Source organism: Podarcis raffonei, chromosome 2 (assembly GCF_027172205.1).
Source record: "Podarcis raffonei isolate rPodRaf1 chromosome 2, rPodRaf1.pri, whole genome shotgun sequence".
In the NCBI taxonomy this organism is placed as follows: domain Eukaryota; kingdom Metazoa; phylum Chordata; class Lepidosauria; order Squamata; family Lacertidae; genus Podarcis; species Podarcis raffonei.
Window position 1 is genome coordinate 45,066,829 of NC_070603.1, and position 25,016 is coordinate 45,091,844.

General features: G+C 45.0%; 2 protein-coding genes across 3 annotated transcripts in view; both read left to right on the forward strand.

Moving 5' to 3' along the window:
• The window catches only part of TTC1 (tetratricopeptide repeat domain 1), a 169,839-nt gene that overhangs the window by 5,549 nt on the left and 139,274 nt on the right, over positions 1 to 25,016 (forward strand). The gene's annotated exons all lie outside the window — the stretch shown is intronic.
• On the forward strand, positions 8,939 to 23,922 carry BEST2 (bestrophin 2). 2 transcript variants are annotated; one of them, XM_053376430.1, is made up of 10 exons: positions 8,939 to 9,211; positions 14,724 to 14,905; positions 15,950 to 16,044; positions 17,042 to 17,275; positions 18,573 to 18,727; positions 20,306 to 20,383; positions 21,264 to 21,416; positions 21,740 to 21,820; positions 22,540 to 22,694; positions 23,079 to 23,922. In XM_053376430.1, the coding sequence occupies exons 2-10, from the start codon at positions 14,754 to 14,756 to the stop codon at positions 23,689 to 23,691; spliced, it is 1,716 nt and encodes a 571-aa protein (XP_053232405.1). In that variant the 5' UTR covers positions 8,939 to 9,211; positions 14,724 to 14,753; the 3' UTR covers positions 23,692 to 23,922. The 2 variants fall into 2 exon arrangements, with proteins under 2 accessions (XP_053232405.1, XP_053232404.1); XM_053376429.1 differs by lacking the exon at positions 8,939 to 9,211 and having other exon boundaries at positions 14,703 to 14,905.

Below are 25,016 nucleotides of genomic sequence, written 5' to 3' on the forward strand. Positions count from 1 at the left end.
AAGCATGAGGTAATTCAGTTGATTTGTGTTTTCATAACATCCTGGCTAACTGACTTTTGTTTACTAATGTCCCAATAACCATTAACGACGTGATGCGGGATACAGACCTGCCCTTTTTCCTCCTGCCCCATTCTTGCCAGAGGACTGAAATGGGGTCATCATTTATAGCAAGGACACCAGTAATATATTTTAAAATGACAGCCAGCTAGCCAGCTTTTGCTTCTGCCAACAGGATCTCACTGGGAGCCCCAGCCAAGGACAGGAGCTGAGCAGGAGTGGGATGCAAGTCCTTGTTCTGGAGTGTGGTATTAAGTTAAAAAGTGGGTGTCACTGAGATATACCTTTTGTTTGCTTTCCTGCTTTGGATCTAACTGAGAAGTCCAGATGTTTAGAAAGCCTTGTGTTTTTTCCATAAACTACTAAGTATTCCACTTCCCTACACTGTTGAAATAGGTGCTGGAGAAAGGCTTGGAGGCGTCAGTGAATCCAGGGAGCTGCCTTATACCTTTTGGTCAATCTCTAGCTCAGTATTGTCCACACAGAATGGCAGCAGCTCTCCAGGATTTTTAGGCTGTGAATCTTTTCCAGTCCTATCTGGAGGTGCCGAATCTGAGACCTTCTGTGTGCAAAGCAGATGCTCCTCCACTGCGCTACAGCCCTTCCCCATAAAACTTCCAGAAGGCTGGAGTATTCAAGTTTCAGTCTGGGTGAAAATGTAGGTAAAATAGCACCAGCCACTGTAGCATTTGTGGGGTAAGATTTATTGGTCTGTCTGTTCTGTAGAATGCTTACAGACAAAACTGTCCTGCTTGAAGTCTTGAGGCTGATATTCCTTTTCTGTAGCCTTCTAGTTTCCGCATCTGGATAGAGAGCTGGCTCTTAAAACCTCCTGGTTCTCAAGCTCACTTTAAAGTAGTCAAGACACAGACACAGAAATATCCCTCCTCCCCCCAAAGGATAGAGCCTAGGGATGAAACATTCTACCCCAACACGAAAAAGTGCTGGGCTTCTGGCAACAACAGAAGGGCTCAAAATCTAGATATGTAGCACCCACGCCCCTGCCCTTGCCTCTATATTTCATCTTCTCAAAATGTGTTAAAATCATACCTTGCATATTCTCCAGAATCACCTGTCTGATTGGGTTGTTTTTTTAGAACCCTTTTTATGAAGCTAACAAATTTGCTAGTTATACAGCAGGATCTGAAACTTTATAAAAGTGGACTTAGAAGTATTCCTTTATGACACATTGAAGAATGTACAAATTTGTGTGGGTCCCAAAGTGTAGAAAAAAGTATTTCTGGAATGGGAGACTAAGGAAGTGAATTCCTTTGGAATTGCTTTTATCTTCTTGCTCTCTTGCATAAGTAAAAGCAGCTGTTCCTATTTTTAATCTGGCAAATGCTAGATAATGATAATATGCATCGGCAGGTGAACAAGGACAATTTTTTTAAAGGGTTGTTTTTAAACCTCAAAGCCCAGGGGGTAAGCCTCCCTCCCTCCCTCCCTTCTTGGGTAACCACAATGTTTGGCAGCGGCTGCAGATTCATTTATTTCCCCCTTCAGTACTGCGTGCCAGCTTAGCCCTGTTCCTTCCCCACCCTCTCCCGGAACTGGCTGCCATTAGTATGTGAACTACATTATGAAACACAGCGTCTTGTAGGTGTGTGCAACGGCTTTATATGTGTGTTGTTCAGCTCAGACGGATGCCCGGGGTGGTGGTGGCAGCAGCAGCATTACGTAAGCTGCTCCTTTGGTCCTGTCTAGAACTCTGCGTCTGCCCCAGCAAGAGGTTGGGGAGCTCATTAGCACCAGCTGCTTAGCCAAGCGACCCAAAACATCCCAGCATGGCCGCAGCTGTACTCTGAGAGGGAAATGCTGCCTTCCATCAAGCAAAAACACTACAGATTTGTCAATGACCACACTGCAGTGTGTGTGTGTGTGTCTGTCTGCCTGTCTGTCTCTGTCTCTGTGTGTATGGCTTAGGTGAACAAACATGTTGACTCCTAAACCTGAGGCTCAACATTCTTGAGCATCTTCATAATTGGAGTCAACTGTGGTTTTAATTGTTAAATAAGATGGTTATATATGTTATGTAACTATACTGATAGCATCATTCAAACTTTCCCCACCACCACCACCACTGTGGGAAAATGAGTGACTTTCCCATTATTTATTGTTAATTTCCTTCATCCTTCCCCCACCCAAAAATATGCAGAACAATACAACCCACAAAAAAATTAGAGCTATTTCTTTTCCATAAAAAGCCAGGGTTGAATTGTGAAGACCTCCGTTTTGGATTCCTGCTTGAGCATGTGGTGTTGGGCAAATCACTGTATCTCTGCCAAACCTCCCTCAAAGTGTTTGTTCTGACGATGAAATGGGAATAATTCCATCTCCTAAGATTTTTGGGAGAAGTCTAGGATTACATGTGTGACGATAAATGTATAATATAATCAGTAGCTCCTGTCCCTCATGTTGTCTGTCTTCAAAGATACACCAAGTGATGTGTCCCATACCTTGTAAAAACAGCAGGTGATGATCTTTAACTTCCATCTGCAGAAATTTTAAACAGGCAGGTCTTGAAGCCTTGTCTCAAAATAATATGCAAAGATGTAAAATTTTATCAGAATAATTGGCCTGAGTTCATTATTTGGGGACTCCTTTATTACTTTTCTCTAAAACATGTTTTCTGGTCGTTTGGCATGGTAGCCTTTAAAACAGAGTGAGAAGCCTGTTGCCCTCCTGTTACTGAAGCCTCAATTCCTGTTGGCCCCAGCCAGGCCAGGTCAGGGATGGTGGGAGTTGTAGTCCAGCAACAGCTGGAGGCCATCCTTCTTCCCACAGTTGCTTTAAAATTTAATCAGTGACAAATATATGGTAAGTACAGACCACAAGTTTTGAAGGAATTCTGCTCAAGACACTTAAAAGTGGTGTAACTCCCAGCAGTCATGACTGGAATTTTGAACATGAAATGCACATGGCAGCTTTCTTATAATTTATAGTTGGGGTATTTTGTTAAACACAGAAAGAAAAGCAAATTTTATGCATAGGCACCAGTCAGTCATCCTATTCTGCTACCTAGAAACCTGGTTGAAGTTAGTGTCAAGCCAGAGAGTGATACATTGAAGGCAATTGTTGAACTGGTGCAGGTTCATTGGGGTGTAAGTGGTCATTCAAGTAACCTTGTCTTAAACTGTTCATAACTTTAAACTTTAGAGATATAGTGGTACCTTGGTTTATGAACTTAATCCGTTCCTGAAGTCTGTTCTTAAACCAAATCCATTCTTAAACCGAGGTGCGCTTTCCCTAATGAGGCCTCCTGCCGCCAGTGCCCTTCCACCATTCGGATTCCGTTCTTAGACTGAGGTAAAGTTCGCAAACCGGAACACTACTTCCAGTTTTGTGGAGTTCGTAAACCAAATAGTTCATTAACAGGACTGTTCTTAAACCAAAGTACCACTGTACAAATGGGTGACCATTGTAGCTGATGCAGAATTGCTGCTAGGCCCCAAAAGTATTTCAGCAACTGGGATTTTGCACATGCTGAAGTATGTACAGTATATGTATATAATTTGCCTAAACTGCTAAAAGGCACTCCTAGTGACTGTTGTTGCCTGCAATTCCATTGATAATACTGAGTCAAGGAGTACTCCAATATGCATCTGATTCTTCAGCCCTCTCTAAAATCAGTTGCAAACCTCCATCCAAAGAAGTAATCTTCCCAAGCAACTTTACTTTGGTCATACCAGGATTAAGTTTCCACTGGTTTCCTCTCATTCATTCTGGAACTGTTCCCAGGTATATGCTCATCGTTTCCACTGCATCCCTGGAATTAATTGATGGAAACAAGCAGTAGAGCTTTGTGGTCTGCATTCAGTGACACCTTTGTCCAAAGCTCCAAATAATTTCACTCAACAGTTTACTTTAAATCAGAAGTGACAAACCTGTGGCTCTCCAAATGTTGTTAGACTCCAACTCGCATTGGCTGCAGCCAGTGGTCAACAACCAGCAACAGGTGGATGGCCTCAGGTTAGCCTCTGATGTAAAAAGTTTGAAAGTATGGGACACAGGCTGGTAGCTTGGGGCAGTTTGGGGTAAAGCAATAGTTCTAATATAAAATGCAAAGCAATAAGCAATTACAGATAGTCACAAAGTGTAGAAAAAAACACCACAATATATCAAAGGCAGGCTAAAATTGATCACTAGTTCATTAATCTACAAATGGGAGTGAAAAATATTTGAACAGGAGAAGAGAGTACCGTAAGTTATTTCATTCGTGTTCTGTAGAAAAAAATGGTTTGTAATATCCCGTATCTGTGTTAAAGTTTCATATTCTAAACCTATTTGTCTTGGACCCTGAAACCATGCTATAATTGAATAGACAATGCATTCTTTATCCAGATGTACACTCTGCTAATATGGACGTGTCATTGAGAGTATCAGAACTGGGCTTCAACAATGGTCCTTCCAGCACAGAAATCTGTATTGGGCTGCCATCTGGATAATGCAGATTCAATAACTGAACAGACAGCGCCACAACACATAAGCACACACACCCATAGGCATTTCCACACACATAATTGTACATATGTTCACACAAACACACACTGTTGATAGGTTGTGATGTTGCCTAGTTTCAGGCCCATCAAGGACAAGTCACGTGAGGATTCAAACAGATCTGGTGATGACAGAAGAGAGCATCTTATTGTGAAATGGAAAACCTTGGCACTTAACCTGAGATTGACTCCAAGCAATGTTTTGCTGCAGGAGGAGAGTGGGCTAACAAGCTAGAACAGGCAGCCCAAAGCCAAAACAGCTGACTTAGATGGCAAACTTTGGCTGAGAAAAAAATCAGTGGTAGAGCACCTGCCTTGAATGAAGATGCCTGGGACCTCCACATAGGACTGGGAGAGAACCGCGTTTGAAACCCTGGACAGCTACCACTAGTAAGTGTAGATGATACTGAGCTGGGTGGACCAATGGTCTGACTCAGGATAAAGCAGTTTCCTATGTTGCCATTATTTATGTAGTACACTGGCTGAACTCTAACCCCAAAGTTTACACAGATCAAGGTATAGGAACCTAGTAATGGATGAAGTCAAGCAAAATCTTATCTTGTCCTAGTGGTTGTAACTGCAGGTGCTGTGTAAAAACCCACCCCCTACTTTCTACTTCCACTCACTCACTCTGTATTATTCTTGATATGACTTCTGACTTGCCAGGAAAAGCCTGTACAGTTGAGTGCCTAGCAGAACTAAGCCAGGGCTGGGCAGAAGGCAGATTTCGGCAAGTCTCTCTGACTCTCAATTGTCTAACAATAGCAACCGTTAAAAAGCTGTTGTGCTTCAAATTAGGTTTCCTGTAAGAATGGGGGAACATCAGGAGTGGATTTTTGTTTGAAGGCACTTTGAGCTTGATTCCAGTACTGATCACAAAGTATTAAGTTTGCACTTGCCTCTGAGTGCCCCTCCATATTACCTGTTTACTGAATATTTATCCCGATTTGCTTGTGCAAGCTGACACAGGTGAAACCGCATCCTAGCTTTACCTAGTGTTCCTTCTGATTTGTTTGTCAGGAAGCACAGTTATACGATAATGAGCATTTGTCTTGCATTCATTCTGACTTGCTTATGGGGTGTTTATACATCTTCCTGTTAGTCATTTGTTCATCCTACACTTTCCAATGCATTTTCTTGTCAATTTTACAAAACTTAATAAGTTATATTCCTTTTTAAAGTTGATATATTGCACTAAGGCAACAGAGTCCTTTAACCCACTAACCACATAAATCTAAAGTTGCAGCATGGATATGAATCATTCTCATGAAAAAGTGACAGTCTGGAAGCACCCAGATTGGTGGGCTTCAGGGTTCCTGGAGAAACCAGTAGATTCAGCAAGCTTGAAGTCTGCCCACCCCTTGTGTAACCCACCAAGACTTGGGCTGTGTACACACTCATGTTTACTCTGCATCCAGTGTGCTCCTACCATTGGTTTGCGAAGCATTGTACACACAACATTAGTCACAATCCGTATCTATCCTTTATCTATCATGATGTTACTTAGGAAACAGTGCATTTTGATGTATCTCCCTGCAAACCAGCTTTTATCTCAATTCAGAAAAGAGGGGGACCTAGCTGCATTTTAAGCCAGTAACATGAACATGTCCTAAACAGCATAAGTGGATTTTACCCTTGTCCTTCTCTCCTAATTTTCTTTGTAATTCTTGCCAGATAGTTCTCCTTTTCTTGGTTCTCTCCTAGCACAGTTCTTTCTTACTGTGGGTTAGGAATACATGCAATGGACTCGTTATGAGCATCTTTAGAATCTTGCATGCATTTTTTTAAGGTCAAATCCTAGTGCCCAGCCTCAAAAATGAAAGGTTGTCATGCTGGCTTGATCACTTAAAAGAGTACTTATCTGGAGTTTGCATCCACTTAGCAGCTAGGGTTGGGCTCTAGCAGGTATCTGCCCAATTTATAGTACACCCAGCTTAAGCAGCATAGGTTCTCACAGCAGACGGAAAGCAGGAGTCGCTGCATGCAGATGCATCTCTAGGAGATTCTGCAAGGTTTGGAATGGACACTGGGGTTTGCATTGGGTTCAAGGGGGCTGCAGGGTAGTAGGAAGGGTCTGGGCTGTTGCTTACTGTTGCCTAGATAGATATGGATGCTGAATTGTGGCACTTAAGTGGTAGGTCTTGATCAAATAGGAGATGCAGCTGGGAGTGTCACAATCATGTCTAGAAAGTAATGGACTGATGTTGGTGAGATGCAAGGTAAAGAGAATTCACTTTAGATTGCTGCAAATGCAAGCTCTAACTCACCTGTAGGGGAATTTTGCATCCTCCTGACCAAGCCAACCACTCCCTCTATGCCTCAGTTCCTTGTTTTCAAAACGGGAATAACAGTGATTTATCACTAACGGTAGAGGAGAATAAATAAGGATTTCAGATACTGTGAATTACACTTCCCTATAGGCCAGTGGAAACTAATGTGGTGTTCTACAGGTGTTGTAGACTCCAAATCCCAGTGGTCAGGGATTATGAAAGTGAACAACTTCTGGAGGCACCATGTTAACTACCCTTAGTTAGTCCCTAGAATCCCAGGGAAAGGCTTGCTGTGATCCTCCTCCTCAGCCTGGTGTACAGTGGCCTTCTGCCCTCTTGCCAACAGAGAACTCAGGCAACAGGGAGCCACGTCCACAGTGTGGCTCCATGCAGGCAGCCATGCTTTTCTTGCTTTGTCCCTCTTTCCAGGCTCTCACCCATGGCATCTTGCCTCTCAAAGGGGCTATTTGTGGGCAGCATGGGTGGGTGCCAGCTCCTGACTTGTATAATGTGGCGTGTTTGTCATCAGTAGGAGCTGGGTAGAAATACGATTTAATATGGTGGATTGATTACCACCCAGGAGCGTGGTTGGTTGCAGCTCTGTATCCAGCAGCTGGTCAGGGAGAAGGCGGAAATTGTGGTTTCCTTGATCATCCCTTTCTAATCACAAGGTACGCACACCCTCCATTTTAGAGCTGAGGAAAGAACTCAGCCTTTCATGTGTGTAGACCCTGGCAGTTCCTCAGTTTGAGACGGGTGGGGGAAAGAAAAGTTATCCTTCCCTTTCTCTTTCTCTTTCTCTCTCTCTCCCCTCTCAACTAGTTTCTTCTGCATCCAGGCTGTTTGCTTGGTTCACCCCGTTCCAGAAGGCAAACCCTGTGGGTGTTGACTTGTCAAACATTGGAAGAGAACTAGGCCCAGTGAGGAGAGTGGTTCCATCAGGTTTCCAGAGAAGAAGGGCTGTTTTGTTTGTTTTTTAGTGTGTGTGTTTTTAAGGATTTGGTTTCAGCACAGGATTTCTTGAAGAGGTGCAAGAGCTAGCAAAGTAAGAAGCTGCACAGAAGGGAACAGGTCCTGAATATCACAAATTCATGTACCAAACTCATAATTAGGCTGCAGTTCCCAAGCCAAGCCTTGAAGGCACACATTAGTTTTGGATATTTGGTATGGTGTGCGTTTTAAAATTGTAACCTGCATTGAGCCCTTGGGGTGGGTAGGCTAGAAAAACAAATGATGACTAATCAGACTCCTGACTCCTGTCCTGACAAGGAGCCCCCACTTTCTGTACATGAGCTCTTATCTTTAGGTTCCTTTGGCCAAACTTGGCCCTCCAGCTGCTTTGGGACTACAACTCCCATCATCCCTAGCTAACAGGACCAGTGGTCAGAGATGATGGGAAATGTAGACCCAAAACATCTGGAGGGCCAAGTTTGGCCATTCCTGGTTACAGCATTGTGTTTGCTTTGTTTCTGTGCTCAGTGGTAAGTGCTGGTCATTGGACCAGGGAATTTAAGCATCACCCGCTTGAATTTGTTCAACCAGTGAGATCCTCAGCAGAGACGCTGCACCATGTCCTGCCACCATCCGGGGGGGGGGGCAGGTTGGATGGATGGATAACATAGGGCAAGGCCTTTTGGGGAGGCCTTAGTGCAGCACCCAGGCTTTAGAGCTCCCTCCTCCAGGACACCCCTCTCATTTTTGTGTAGGACACTTTCTGCCCACCTCTCTACAAATTCCCTCCTGAAATAAACCCTTTTTCTTCTCACAAGCTTGAGTGTCGCCCCAATGCTCTTGCTAATGCTGCAATGCCTATATAATGCTTATATGGGAATGCGGTAAATTTAATATAACTCACTTGGACTCATTTCTGAGCAGGCACATGTAGGGTTATGCTGCAAGGGCTTCCAAACCTTCCCTTTTTGTTTCCCAGCCTTTCACATTTTACCGTTCACCTGCACTTCTTCTGCTTCTACATTATTTCAATCACTTTCCAGGACTGTTCTATCTCAGGTCCTTTGAGTTGCCATGCTGCATGTTAAATTTACTTCCTTTCCGCTGACAATTAGGAGGGAATGCAACTGCAAGCACCCTTCAGCCAGCCCAGCCTCTCACCCCTCCCTCCAGCTTCTGATGCCAAGCAATCAAAGAAGAGTCTACCTTTAGGAGAGATGTAAAAGGTCAGCACAGAGGCACTTAGGTATTTAGAAACCTGTGGGAGCTGTCAGAGCAGCCTTCTCTTCTCTTCTCTTCACCTTGCCTAAGAGCTGCTTCCCAGGTGGAATTTGGGGATAATTGCTAAGGGAGTCTGTGCTTTTTGGATTGCTTCTCCCCTGCAATTGCCCTCACTGAGGGCGAAGCTAAATCAGCTGATAACCTTTTGCACAGGTTAGTGTTAAAACTGGTTAAATTGTGCCCTGCTCCTGCATCCACTTTCTGTTCTGCTTATGAAATTTTGGTTTCATGGATGTTGCAAAACTGTGTCTTCTTTAACTATTCTTTCCTATGAAAACAGACAATCAGAAATGTTTTGCTTACAGTGAGATCTGCTTTGTGGTGTAGTTTGCCTGCATGAAGGTCTGGAAAGGAGAAGCGGAACTTGCTTTCTCCTTCTTAAAGACTAGTATGTGATCAAGGTGACAGAAAACCAGAGGTGTTTTGCCCCAGTGAATTGTTTGGAGTTGTAGGCTTTCTCTGTCATTGCAGTCCACCAAACAGAAATCTGGTCCGAAATCCTATCTCATCAATGGACTTGCTAGATAACCATGAGTGTCATCCTCTCTCCGCCCTTAGCTGGCTAGTCATACAATGAAATATTTATAGCCACCTCTGGGATGTTGTGATGAATGAAATAATAAAATCCACCCTATAAATGGGCAGGCATAATTTAATCAAGATTGTACTGTAATCTTTTTTTAAAATTTTAAAATATGAAAGTAGATAGAATAACTACCCTGGACTGGTAGGGGTGTAAATGATGATTTGCAACCCAATTCTATACATGAGCAGTGCAATCATATATTTACAGTGCAATCTTAAACATGCCTATACAGAAAATCCTTGTTAAATGTATATAGAATTACTGCCTTATAACTTGTTATTTAATAAGTAATTATTTAATCAGTTCTGCGGCATCTTGGAGTCTCTCACATAGCCCCCTGTTGTTCGTGCTATAACAGACTTAGCACAGGTACCCCACAGGGCTTTGTTCAGTAAATTATGACTCTTTTGTAACAATATGGGAACATGTATAAACTTTGTCCCAGGTGGACAGACCTTTGTAACAGAAGCCAGGCATTAACAGTTGTAATCCTTTAACAGTTGCTTTTAATGTTATGTAACAGCAAACTGGTTAATAAACTAAACTTTTTATTTAAAACCTGAATGTGTTGAAACTGGGTGTGGGAATCTGAACTTTTTAAAAGATGGTTACTAGGGTGGATAGAGGGTCGAGGCTCTGCTACTGGCTTTGCAAGGAGACTTTTAGGGAAGTAAAGAAAGGCTAATAGTTCCTTAGCAGGAGCATGTCTTAAAAAAAAAAAAGGACTTCCCACAATTGTGGGTCTTTTTTTAAAGCTATGTATGTGTGACTAGACTAAATGTGATCCACCTGGAGAACGAACTGGCAAACCACTCCAGTATTTTGCCAAGAAAACTCCATGGACATAAAAAAGGAGAAGTTTTGAGAAGAAAGTGAGAGTTTCCAAGGCATGCTCTGGTTCATGGGGTCACAACTAAACAACAATATGTGATCACTTTTTAAAAAATATGTGCATTGCATATCAATTTGGATCTCCCATTCTCTGATGCTCTATACAGAACTCTTACCTGCAGCTAGGATTCTGTTTTCACTCTGATTCGAGTCCTAGAATCATCTGGAGTCTCTTCTCCTGAGAAAGTTTTGGGACTCCAACATGATTGCTTGACAAGCAAGCCTGTTGGCTGAAGTGCTACCTCAGTTCCAGGTCTAAGTACTTAAGGGCCATCTCATCTCCTAAAAGTAGTGTTTTGGCTCGAAGACACTTTTCTCCCACACATAGTTATACTGTATTCTCCTTCACACACCCCTCCTTATTTTTCTTCTTCTTCCCCCTGGTAGTTGCTCTGCTTGCACGGAAAGTCAAACAAAATATTTGGGCATTTGTTGTCAGCCGAACCTCTGTCAGTGGTCACAGCCAGCCTTAGATCTTGGAAGGGGGGGAGGGGCTCCCAGCATTACTCATTAATGAAAGAGCTCATTTAGATAGCCTGGGAAGTGGGTCTCTTTCAAAGGCCTTGCCTAGCATTGTTAAGCCAGGAGAGTTTGATTGCAGTTTGCACAGCGGGGGATTTGATTTCTCAATTCACCTTGGAAAAATAAGCAGCAGCAAAGAATCCCTCAATGGAATGCACCAGATTAAAAATTGTTACTAGGCCATGCCTGGTGAGGATATGCCACTAACTGGATTACGGTGTGGGTGGGTGTTTGGGAATGGTTGGCCTCCATCAAAGTACATTTTGGCGAGCCCTTCATGGTCGAGTGGACTGTTGTGCAATCTCCAAGGAGTGACTAGTTTCCCCAGGAAATAAAGCAAAGAGGCAATGCCTCTAATCTAATGTTGCCCACCACCCCAGTCTCCAAGCAGTGCAACATTCCAGGCACATACCCAGAGTTCAGTTTCCTTGGAATGAGGGATAGCAAAGATTTTGTTGTCTTTATGATATATGGTTTATTTACTCATATATACAACCTGAGCCTATGTTGGAGGAGCTCATAGTATTAATACCCCAAGAGGGTCATGCTTTTCCCATAGCCACTGCCTTGGATCCCAGCAGAAATCAGGCATGGCTCTGTCTCTTAGCTGCCCAGCCTGCTTCCTCCTTCTAGCTTCTAGCTCACACACACACAGCTCTGACTTTTGTCTTTCTAACTAACAGACAGTTAAGGGAGGGGGCCTCACCCATCTTCTATCTGGCACAGAGCCATTTCCTTTGCTGCCTTTAGGACCCATTAAAAAGGTAAAGGTACCCCTGACCATTAGGTCCAGTTGTGGACGACTCTGGGGTTGCGTGCTCATCTCGCTGTATAGGCCGAGGGGGCCGGCGTTTGTCTGCAGACAGTTTTTCTGAGTCATGTGGTCAGCATGACTAAGCCGGTTCTGGCAAACCAGAGCAGGGCACAGAAACGCAGTTTACCTTCCCGCCCGAGCGGTACCTATTTATCTACTTGCACTTTGACGTGCTTTCGAACTGCTAGGTTGGCAGGAGCAGGGACCTAGCAATGGGCACTCACCCAGTCGCGGGGATTCAAACCTCCGACCTTCTGATTGGCAAGTCCTAGGCTCTGTGGTTTAGACCACAGCGCCACCCGTGTCCCTTTAGGACCCATTACCAAAGGTCATTACCCATAAACTTGTCCGGCTATTCCAGCATTTAGATCCTTGTTGGATTCAAGAATTAGAAGGGATTCAGGCATACAGACTACCCCCCTTAAAAAAAAACAAGAACGTGTCACAACAATAACATTCTTCTGAAGTCTCAATTACCATTCAAAATGGGTTGGTAGTTAGGAACATATGAAGTTTCCCTATACAGTGGTACCTCGGGTTACATACGCTTCAGGTTACATACGCTTCAGGTTACAGACTCCACTAACCCATAAATAGTACCTCAGGTTAAGAACTTTGCTTCAGGATAAAAACAGAAATCGTGCTCCAGCGGAGCGGCAGCAGCGGGAGGCCCCATTAGCTAAAGTGGTGCTTCAGGTTAAGAACAGTTTCAGGTTAAGAACGGACTTCCAGAACGAATTAAATACTTAACCCGAGGTACCACTGTACTGAGTCAAACCCATTGGCCCATCTAGCTTAATAGTGTCTACACTATTGACTGGGGAATGACTCCCCAATATTTCTAACCAGCAGTCTTTCCCAGCCTTACATGAAGATACCCTGGGAAGATAATCTGGGATCTTCCACACATGCTCTGACACTGAACAACAGCCCTTTCCTTATATCTGTGGAAACTACAGCAAACGCCTTTGAGAGATACTACGACTCAAAGCTTTTGCCTAAGATTTGCTTGACTGCAGCTTATTTTATGAGATGTAACACTGTTATTGGCAAAAACTCATACTACAATAAGCCACGCAAGATACTTAAATCAATTTAGAGGATTTCTTAGAAGCATGCTGACCCACTACCAGCTAGCTGCACACTTGATCCCTCTGATCTGAAGCAGAAGCTGAAAAATTGGCAGGGTCCCCACAGTCAAAATAAGGGTCTGTTATGGAAGACTTCACAGTTACGGTATACACTTTTTGTGTGTATAGCTGTACTGCTTTCTGTTCATTCAGCCGAGTCCTAATCATACAACCAGGACTGTGGGAAACTTTTCATCAAACACTCCTAAAGTTTCAGTATTCTCAAAGTCCCACAACAAGTGAAGGTAGCTTTGTTGACCCATAAGAAAGAAATTAAAAATCTATTAGGGCAATAGATTTCTTAGGCAAACCAAAATGTCACAGAACATTGTGCAAACTTTACCATTTAGCCAGAGAACTCAAAGGCTGGCCACTGTGTTGTGGCATATCAGATATAGCCCTAATATGGATCTTGGGACATTCAATATAATAATGTTTAATATAATAACTACTTACTTTGTAACTTGGTAATCTGCTCTTTGAAGGGAATGTTTAGTGTTGTAACAACGCACTACAGCAATTACAGTTATATTTCGACTGTGAAAGTTCTCAAACTCTAAAACGGAGGTCATTCCAGTACTTACACTGTTGTGCAGGAGGGCTGGAATAATACAAAATGTTTGAGAGTCAGTTGATGGCAGGCATAGGCAAACTCGGCCCTCCAGATGTTTTGGGACTACAACTCCCATCATCCCTAGCTAACAGGACCAGTGGTCAGGGGTGGTGGGAGTTGTAGTCACAAAACATCTGGAGGGCCGAGTTTGCCTATGCCTGGTTTAGAGGGTAGGTATGCTAGTCATGCTGGCCACATGACCCGGAAGCTGTACGCTGGCTCCCTTGGCCAATAAAGCGAGATGAGCACTGCAACCCCAGAGTCGGCCACGACTGGACCTAATGCACAGGGGTCCCTTTACCTATACTTTATGCTACATGCAGTATGTTTTGTTGTTGTTTTTTGTGCAAATTTTGAGGCAGCACCTGGCCCCTACCACTGTCACCCAACCATGGAATAGAAGCTTTCTACACACACACACACACACACACACACACACAGAGAGAGAGAGAGAGAGAGAGAGAGAGAGAGAGAGAGAGAGAGAGACAGAGAGAGAGAGAGAGAGAGAATCCACAGGAGATAAGAGTTCCCTTTTGTCAGTAGTGCTGTCAAGGCAGCACTTTGAGGTGGATGTCTAGAGCTTCACACAGCAGAATGAAGGGGAGCTCCCCCTGCCCTAGTGCAGCACGTCCAGTTTACCACGTTTTGAAGTAAATCAAGTAGTACACATTATCATCTAAAAGCCGCATGCACAAACACAAGAACATTAAGGCCAAAGTCAAAGATTACCCAACTGCACCACTACCTTTTGTGAAGAACATACAAGATTGATGACCCCCTTATCTATGGGAAGGAGTGCTGGATGAAGAGGGAGTTCATGCATGATCTCACTCCTTGTTGAAGCACCCATAAGCTTTCTACAAGGCAAGCTGTGAGGCTACATATGTACACTGCATTTAAAGCACATGACATTCCCCCCCGAATCCTGGGAACTGTAGCTTATCACCCACAGAGCTACAATTCCTTGCACCCTTATCAAACTACGGTTCCCAGGATTATTGGGGGGGTATTGCTTTAAATATATAGTGTGTTCGCAGCCAGAGATAGTGCTGCTGATGTAGATATTTGAAATGATTGAAACTCTAATTCTGCTCCTCCCCACACTGCAGACCCACTGTGTCTCTCTGCCTGGCTGCACCATGACTGTCACATACACAGCCCGCGTGGCCAACGCTCGCTTCGGTGGCTTCTACAAACTACTGACCCTTTGGCGTGGCAGCATCTACAAGTTGCTCTACAAGGAGTTCTTGGTCTTCTCCCTTTCATACCTGGGACTTAGTGTTACATATCGGTAAGTCGGAACGTGGAAGAACAGTCTCATATCTACCCTAAATGACCTTTGGTGTGTCAAACTTGTGCCACCAAAATTCAAATAGTTACCACTTGGATCCACTCTCTAGAAATACACTAATTTCCTAAGACAAGGCATAGTTTTCCCTTAGTGGTGTCTTTAAATTAGAAACCTCATAGAAGAATTGTTTGTTCAGGAGCATGCCTTTATTTGGCGGGATGGAGGACAGTGTTTGGCATTTTGATTGGCAACCTGTTTTGGTGGGGTTTTTAAAAAATTTTCACAGCCCTTGTAACAAACTTGGTCTAGCCAGCCAAAGTTGAAACTTAACACACTGGAGTGGGATGGGCAGGACATATATAAATATTGCATTGCCCAACCTCACCCCCTTTCGCAACTGTAATTATGTTGTAGAACCCACTCTTTCTGGATTCTGCTGGCTGCACACTGCCTCCTCTCCGAGTTCAAATTGCACTTCTCCACTTCTCAACCCCAGATCAGGGTGACTGATTTGCTACTTTTGAAACCCTTGCTTAGTTTGGGGCACTTTGCTATCCTGCTGACGACTAGAGAGGACCTCCTGTGAGCAGCAGATCTGGAGTGGCATCAATTCAGCTCACAGTTTGGGCAGTCACCTTATTGTACAAACCACTCACTTATAGCAGAAGTGTGTGTGTATATATATATATGTGTGTGTGTGTGTGTGTGTGTGTGTGATATACAACCACCCATTTATGTGAGTCAGCCTAGCTCTTTGCATATATTATGTATGATACAGAAGTCCTCCGCTTCCAGTAGTTGTGTGGTTCTAGCACTCTGGTGCAGTCTTCGCCAACCTGGTTGTCCCCATATGTCTGAGACCAGCTGGAGCTGATGGAAGTTGCAGACTCCAAATGTTTTGGAGACAACCAGGTTGGCGAAGGCTGCATTTAGATTCTCCCCTTACAAGAGTGCAAGCAGGTGGCTCTCAGCAAATGTGCTGCCAACCTGTTGGGAAATATGCATCCTCCTTAATCCTTCTCTCATTCTTATTCCCACCTCTAGCTTCGTCTTAAGTGAGACTCAGAAAAGGGACTTCGAAAAGGTGGTGATTTACTGTGACAACTATGCCAATCTCATCCCTGTCTCCTTTGTCCTGGGTGAGATGCTTGAATGCCAGCTCCTTTCCTAAAGCAGCTCTTTCCTTATCCATGTGCCCATCCCAACGCTGGCTTCCAGGGCAGAACCTTCATCCATGCCTAATCCAATTTACTGCTTGCCCTTTGCGTACTGCTAGGGTGTCAGACTATAATACAGGCTCAGCAATAGATATGCTTCTGGTTTAGACTTGGGTGTGACCCCCCCCCAGTCTATCAAAGTAAGAGTATGGTGATAATAGGGTATTATGGGCTTTAATTACTTCATCTGGAAACTGGGTAGAGTATGGGTGACTTGTGGATGTTATACTCAGCAGCTAACTTCCACAATTAGGCCTGGTGGAGCTCAGAGCTCTCTGAAAGCCAGGAAGAGCAGCCCAGGACACTCCATGTCCTTGATCCTGAACATATTGGCAATGAGAGAAAGGAACTCTGCACGTGCTCAGGGTAATGTCATGTGTACTGGCAGCAAGCAAACTCCCTTCTCTGAGCAATAGTCCTTATATGTAGCCAAAATGGCACCACCCATACACAGAAAAGGGGAGGTATCAAGCAGGCATGCTGAAGTATAGAATGGAACCTCAGAGGAGGGGACATCCCAAAATGGCCCCGTGAAGACTGAGCATGCCCAGTGGGTATTGAATGCTGAGGGGGATCCAAAAATGACACAGGGGGCCCAGAATGCTGTCTGTCTGTTTGGGGGCATTTTTTTGGGGGGGGGGAGATAAGAAGATCAGTGGGGAGAATAGAATGGAGGGACTCGAAAGCTGAACAGAGGCATTCCATACTGCAATGTTTGGTGGCCAGTTTCTCTTGCATTTACTGTTTAATGTTGCCAGAACCGAGCTCTGTCTTTCATAATGTGTGGGCAGGGGGCGTCCTCAGTCCTGGTTCAAGTGAAGCATTCCTGTTTTATCTCAGAGTGAGGCTGCCTGACTTAGCAGCATGTCGTGGGGCAGAATTCTAATGCAATCCCTCCCCATCTCCGGGGTTCATTTAGGGTTCTATGTGACACTGGTGGTGAACCGCTGGTGGAGTCAGTACACCTGCATGCCTATGCCAGACCGCCTGATGTGTGCCATCTCTGGGAACGTGCACGGCACTGACGAGAAGGGGCGCCTTTACCGGAGAACTCTCATGCGGTACTGCAGCCTTTCTGCCGTCTTGATTCTTCGCTCAGTCAGCATTGCTGTGTTCAAGCGTTTCCCCACCATAGACCATGTGGTGGAGGCAGGTGAGTGGAGAAGGGAGACCTTCTTTCCCACCAGTGTACCCTGGGGTGCCTTGAATGATGGTCAAGGGTGCTGTGAGCAATACTGGCATCCCTCCCTCTTTCCTTCCCTCCCTCTTCTGGTGCCCTCTTGCGTTTCTGCCCAAAGGCTTTCACAGCCGTTTATTGCAGCATGTTGGTACTAAAGGGTTAAGAGGTAACAAGTCGCTCTAATCACTGAGCAGCTGGAAGTCATTAAGCATCCAAGAATGTGAGTTAGTTTGTATAAATAGTCAGTTCACCCGTGGGTCTTCCCCCTGGGCGTGTTTGCTGATATGAGTTAGGTTTAGAGTAAAGTTTTCTTTATGCCAGAGATAAAAGCATGTGTGCTTTATCGCCAGGGTTTTTTTTGTAAATAAAGTTTTTTCCTGAGTTTCAAAGTGCTTGCTCCAGGATTCTTCATTGAAAGGTACTGACTCTCCTGCCTTCTTCAACCGCTGCACAAAATTCTCTGCTGAGATAAGACTTATGGCGTTGGAAGCGCACTGGACGTTTACTTAACATTAAACTAATTAAAGTTTAATGGACACAGCAGCCCTGTCTACAAGCTCCTGAGGCACATGGTGCCTCTGGGGCTGGCCAGGGGGTGCTCTCCAGGCCCCTGTGGGGCAGTGGGAGGAAGCACCTCTCTTTGGGGCAGAGGGGGCAGCTCAGAGACCAGGGACGACAGCAGCAGCTGCCCAGAGGACTCCCAAGGAGAGAGGGGAGAGGAGGCTGAGGGAACACTCCGCAAGGGAAGGTGTTTGAAAAAGGATGAGCGGCTGCCAGCTCTGCAAGCAAGGGGTGACATAACTAGGCTCCTGAGCCCCACAGGGGAGCCACAGAAAGAATGTAGTTGGTCAAGGGACTCGTGGACTCAAAAAAGTTGAAAGCCTCTGCACTAAGCTTATAAAGCTTATAAGGATGAGAACACTGTGGGAAAGCCTGCAAGAAGTAGGTGTCCCCCTGCCCTTGCTCATTTGTTAGAATGAAATTGGGAAATTTTAAAGTTTTTTTTTTTTAAGCAAAGATAGGCATAACTTTTAATCTAGAATATGTTATTTTGGAATGCCAGGATTATGCTGCATATAAAGTGGACTGCCTGTAAGCAGAGCATATTACATTTAGTGTGAGTTTTACTAAATATCTTGTGTCCTTCTTCAAGGCTTCTTCAAAAGCCTATAGCCTTTCAGAGTGCAGTTCTTCAGTACTGAATAAGATTGCACTCTGGACCTTCTAAATAGAGTATTATTGACTGCATAACCTGTGCTGCATCTAACAGGGTTCATGACTCGTGAGGAGCGCAAGAAATACGAGAACCTGAACACTTCCTACAACAGATACTGGGTCCCCTGTGTCTGGTTTACCAACTTAGCTGCACAGGCACGCAAAGAAGGCCGCATACGTGATAACTGTGCTCTCAAGTTACTCATGGAGGTGAGGTGGTAAATCCTTGTCCCCCAGACTATAGATGTAATAGTTCTTCTGTATTTATACCTTTGACACCTGAGATGTGTGTTTTCAGGGCCCATCCTATTCCTGTGATCATAATATGATTTAACTGCTTTTAATTTTAAGCTGTTCACCTGTGAGTCAAGGGTGGGTTATAAATTTGATGATGATAATAGGAGCACCTCCAGAACAAGAGCCTTTAGTGGAAGGTTTCTTTTGTGACCCATGCTCCCTGTTAGCTTACATATCTTACCCTTCCTGTCAAGCCTGGCTCCTCTAACTGTTTGATTAAAATGTACAAATGGATTTCTATACTGGTGAGCTCAGTCACCTCAAAAAGAAAAAAAATCCAAGAAGTGTTCAAGAGCAAACATTACCAGTTTTAGCTATACTGTTTCACAACAGGTAAAATGGAGGCTTGCATTGTGTATGTGGCAATATTGAATCATTTTGTTCTAATGTTTAATACTAGGCTATTGTGCAAGAGTAATATTTACTTGAATTTATAAAACTTACGCAAGATATAGTAGGTGTTGCATATGTGTTTGTATATATTTAAAAGAAGCTTGGTACGTGTACTGTGATTAGTCTCCGAGGTAATCCCTCATATGTATTGGGTGGAGATCTTGAGAACAGCTACCGTTGCTGAATTTGGAATATGCCTTCATCATGTGGCAACTGGAAATAAGCACACACATGTCATTTCTGCTGCCAGGGAAAAAAAGGCTAGGTTGTGTTCAGTTAAGGAGCATATGGTTGTTGTGATAGATGCCACCTATTGAAACAACATCACTCATGTGACATACTATGCCCCACCCCACCCCAAAAATTAATGAGTTTTCTCACCAGGGGTGATTGTGGATATATAATTGGTTATTATTGCCTGAAGGGAAAATCCAGATTAAATTTTAAAAAAAAGGATGGGCTTGCATTTTTATGATGGCGGACATCTTGTGGACTCAGTGAAAAACATATGTGCATGAGCAGTACCAATTGCATAATAAACTCTCTTGTGACTGCAGCCTAAATTTCAGTTTATTGGCCTTCACTCAGCCCATTACCAATTCAAGACACCAGTTCAGCACTTTCACTGCTTCATGTGACTCAGGTGAAAATTAGACTAGAGTTGGGTGTCACCTGCATATTGATGACACCCCACCCATAATCTTCATATGACCTCTCCCAATATCTTCATACAGATGGTGAAAAGCATGGTATACAAGGTGGAATTCTTGGGGGACCTTACAACATAAATGCCATGGGGTCTCCCAGCATCACCTTCTGGAAGTGGCCTTCCAAGTAGGAGTGGAACGACTGGGACATCATATTTCCAGTCCCCAACCCTGATAACCTATTCAGAAGGATACCATAGTCAATGGTATCAAAGGTCCAGGAGAATTAGCAGGGTCGCATTCCTTCTGTGCTTCTCCCAGCATAGATCATCCATCAGGACAACCAAAGCCGTTTCTGAGCTGAAACCAGGTCTGAAGATGGACTGAAAAGTTATAGTTAGGCAGAAGTTTCAGTGCTTAGCCCTTAGAGATGGCTGTTTTCTTCTTTCAGGAACTGAACCTTTTTCGCGGAAACTGCAGCATGCTCTACCACTATGATTGGATCAGTGTACCACTAGTCTACACTCAGGTGAGTTAAGGACCCAAAGCAGTCAGCAAGCCCAACTACATCCATTTGGGCTCATATGATGAACCACCTGCTTCCAAACGTTGGTAGTTATTTCACCCAAAGGCATGCATAGAGTCAAAAGCACCGAAGCCACTGAACAAGCACATCATATATCAGGGAATTTGCATCCCAGCTAAGTTCAACATAGCCCAACTTGGCACGTCTAGCCCAGCGGTTAGCCCAGCCCCACCCCAGAAAATTCATCACACCATGGAGCAAGCCTTATATGTAGAGCAGCAACGCACAGATCCTACTGTTATATGAGGACAGCTGAGGTTTGGCTATTCTAAAGCACATTTTGAGGATCCCATGCTAGATTAATCCAGAGCAGCCTCTAGTTGTGTGCCTACAATCACTATTTCAAGGAATGTACTCAGGATCATTAAAACAAAAACCTAGTTATCTGGCTTTGACACACACTAAATGCCTTTCTATAGTCACATTTAGGGTGATTAAAGAGGAATAAAATGTTTCTTCTCCTTCAGTATGTTTATATGGGAAGTAGCGGTACTAATTCACACTAGCAACTGAGTATGGTGTGAAGGATCTTAACTCATTCCTATTTATTCAAGAATGAAAAGCTGCTGAAAATTAGAAACTCTACCCTATTTAATACAAACATACATTAGGACAAGGTTGAACCTCTTATATTACTGCTGCTTAGCATCCCTGATTCCATGCACAGAGGATAAATTATTAGGGATTAAATCACAGATGAATTATTTTGTCCTCAGTAAACAGCCCATAAGATTGAACTAGGGCTAAAAAACAGGGCTCCTAAATTCTGCAACTCACCCCCCTTCAGCCTCTCTACCTGCTTTTTCTTGCTCTGCTCTGACAGGTGGTTACCATTGCTGTGTACAGCTTCTTCGTTTCTTGTCTGATTGGGCGGCAGTTCCTTGACCCAGGCCAGGGCTACAAAGGACATGACCTGGATCTGTGGGTCCCTGTTTTCACCCTGCTGCAATTCTTCTTCTATGTTGGGTGGCTAAAGGTATGGCAGACAGGAGGTAGTTTAAGATGTGTAAGGACAGTCATTATTGGGACACCTTCCTACGGATTAGGAAGTGAATCAGGGGCAGAGGGATGGTCCATGAATCAGCCGCTGGGTGATTTAACAAGTGTCAGGAAAGAAGGAAGGATGGAAGGAAGGAAGGAAGGAAGGAAGGAAGGAAGGAAGGAAGGAAGGAAGGAAGGAAGAGAGGATGTTTAATACTGCACACCTTTGCCATGTCTGTTACCATATTGATGGCAACAAATAAGGAGGCTGGGCACACGTGTGCCCCTCTTTTTACTGTGCCTCTAAATACCTTACAGGTGGCTGAGCAGCTCATCAACCCTTTCGGGGAGGACGATGATGACTTTGAAACCAACCTGCTGATTGACAGGAATTTCCAGGTAACTCTGCCCTCCCCTTTTCTGCTGAATAAAGCAACACTTCTAAAACAGATCAAGGATGCTTCCAGAATTGGGTAACTTAGCAGCACCCGATTATTGCTTTTGTAGTGGGAATTGAATAGCAAATCAGCATTTAGACACCTAGTACGTGGGCATTCTGCCTTCCTCGTGGATTCAGATGTTGGAACAATATTTTTTTTACTGGTTAAACATTCCCTTGCCCTCACTGAACTCCCAATCATGTGAAGGATTACCTTCCAGTTGGAAATCTAAAACTAGGCCCTAAATGTCAGATTTCCATACTGGTGCTGGAGGAGACTCTTGAGAGTCTCATGGACTGCAAGAAGATCAAACCTATCCATTCTTAAGGAAATCAGCCCTGAGTGCTCACTGGAAGGACAGATCCTGAAGCTGAGGCTCCAATATTTTGGCCACCTCATGAGAAGACTCCCTGGAAAAGACCCTGATGTTGGGAAAGATGGAGGGCACAAGGAGAAGGGGACGGCAGAGGACGAGATGGTTGGACAGTGTTCTCGAAGCTACCAGCATGAGTTTGACAAAACTGCGGGAGTGGAAAACAGGAGTGCCTGGCGTGCTCTGGTTCATGGGGTCATGAAGAGTCGGACACAACTAAACGACTAACCAAAAAGCATGCATACACCTAGGCTAGTATTCACTTACTTTGGTGGTGACTCCTGAAGTCCTCCCTTCCTTTGCAGGTCTCCATGATGGCAGTGGACGAGATGTATGGGGACCTGCCTCTTCTGGAGAAGGACCGGTACTGGGATGCCTCCAACCCCCGAGCCCCATATACTGCAGCCACCGTTTTCCTCTTGCAACAGCCGTCGTTCCAGGGTTCCACTTTTGATATGACGTAAGCCAAACTTCTCATTCTGTGGCAAGGAAAGGGAATGACGGTGATCCTGGTTGGGTGGAGGGTTGGGGAGAGAAGGAGGGATTCCGTCGGTGGGAGCAGTTTTCAGTCCGTGAAACTGGAGCTTGCTTTCTCCTTTTGGCCATTCCTCCCTGCTCATTTGGGGTAGGGCGAGGGCTCTTCTTCCGGTGCACATGGAGCCCCTGTTGGTTGCACAAATTCAGATCCCCATTTATACTACGCCATAGATATCCCCTCTCATTCCAGAGCACTAGTGAGGTGTCTGAGGGCGATAGGGAAGATCCCTGCACCACAAAGCAAGCTCTTCTGCAACTTGCGGTGGTGAAGCTACTCTCTTTAACTACTCCCCTCCTCAATTTCCAGCCTAGCCAAGGAAGACATGCAGTTCCAGCCCCTAGAGGACATTGCAGAGGGCTATGAACACAGCCGCCATGTCCCTGCACACCTCTTGAACCGTCTGCTATCCACAGCCCCCGCGCCTGGCGGCTTTGGACGTCGACTGTCTCTGCTGAGGCGCAAGAACAGCTGTGTTTCCGAAGCATCCACTACCTACAGCTGCCTCTGTCAGGATACACAGACCACGGACTGTACCTGTGGGCCTTCTGGGCAGTCTGTGCCCATCAACAGTATTCACTTCAGCTCTGAGGGGGAGGGAGACCTTGGGCCTGATGCCACTGGCCTGGGCACGGAGACACACAAGGATCTCTCTGAGGATCCTGCAGGCGAGCCCAGTGGCCCAGCTCAGACCTCGCTAGGCCATGACAGTGCTGTGGCCAACCCCCAGGATCCAGTGCCCCTTGTGGACATGTCTGTCCCTGCAGCAACAGATACCGACTCGTCTCAGCCTCTCCTAGACCACGGCTCTTCAGATGCCCCCTTCTTTCACAGCTCAAAGGAGGCCTCCAGCAAGGGTCTTCCGCCAGCCAATTACCCCCACTGGCTGCAGAGCCCTATCGAGGAGGAGAATGTGGCATAAGCTATTACTTCAGCCTCCACAGGGTTGAGTGGAGCCATTATGAAGGGTGGCCCATGGCACGGTTCAATCTTAGGCCTCAGGACAGGAAATCGGTGAAGACTGATAGTCCTTGCAGCTGCTAAAGGGAAATTTGAATTGGTGGCCCCTGCTAGACACCTGGTTTTTAATGACACATTGTAATGTGGGGCCACTTCATAAGGAGTCAGGAGGATTCTGTTAATCAGGCCTCCATTTCTGTCCCACCCCCCTGCCCACCTCCCACTTTTTTTTCCACATGTTCTTGACTTGCATCTGCAGCCCCTAACTGAATGTACAGGGGCAATCATGGGCACTGAGCTACTCCTGAAGGTACTATTCTGTCCTATATTTACCCAAAGCCGCAGCTGGTTATTGCATCTGATTCCTTTCTGTAATCATCAGATGGTGAACATGGAAGGAGATAATCACTTCTGCGCTTACTACCCAAATGCCTCAGTGTGGATCTACTATGTTTTAAAATTCATGCTTTTATAGTATTTTATTAAATGGTATTTTGTCTAGAGTAATGTTTTGTGGCCTGCCCTTTAAACCTCCAATGTATATGTCCAGTCATACCGAATACTATTAAGAGTTCTATAGGTCTAGAAGTGAATTCCAATAGGCACAAATTAACTTGCCTGGATCAGACCAATATTCTATCTGGCTGATTATATGTATGTTTTGGTGTTACATGTGAACCCAGCATCCTTCCTCAGCCATGCTTTGTTCAGCCACTCCATCCGAAATACTTATCCAGCCAACAAATTGTACAAGGCAAGAGCAATAGCTTCTGGAAACTAGATTGGGGAACCCCTGGTTAACTATGACCATGCTGGTTAGGGCTCTAGTCATGGCCCTCACATCCTCACTGAAGCCCATAAAAGGCAAGGGAACCTGACTGAGCAGCTACCTCTTTGCCACGGCTTGCACAGTTGGAGCAGCAGGGAGAAAAAGGGATAATGGGGAAAGGAAATTAAAACCTCCCTACAATTCCCCCACCCACTGCACAACTCAGCTGCTCAGAAGAGAGTTGCAGTGACAAACAGTGGTTCTTTGTGCACTAAAAAGGTACCTGCTCCCTTCAAATGAAGAGGGATGGAAACAGGTCTGTGGGCAGAGGGGGGGGAGCCGGGTATACTTGCTCCAGGCCTCGGAGAGATAGTCGGCGGGGGGGGGGGGGGTCATGTCAGGGGCCTGCCAGACTTGCGCTGTCATGCCAAGAATGCCCTGGGTCTCCCAGTCAACTGGGGAGAGCCTCAGACAAGCTGTACATGGGCCTGGAGGGCAATGGTCGGAGCTGCCGATTC

Excerpts from the sequence above, each read along its gene's own strand:
- BEST2 (XM_053376430.1), top strand. The coding sequence starts at position 14,754 with ATGACTGTCACATACACAGCCCGCGTGGCCAACGCTCGCTTCGGTGGC. Across the intron at positions 17,276-18,572 it reads AGACCATGTGGTGGAGGCAG|GGTTCATGACTCGTGAGGAG; the intron begins GTGAGTGGAGAA and ends TGCATCTAACAG. Across the intron at positions 21,417-21,739 it reads TCTATGTTGGGTGGCTAAAG|GTGGCTGAGCAGCTCATCAA; the intron begins GTATGGCAGACA and ends AATACCTTACAG.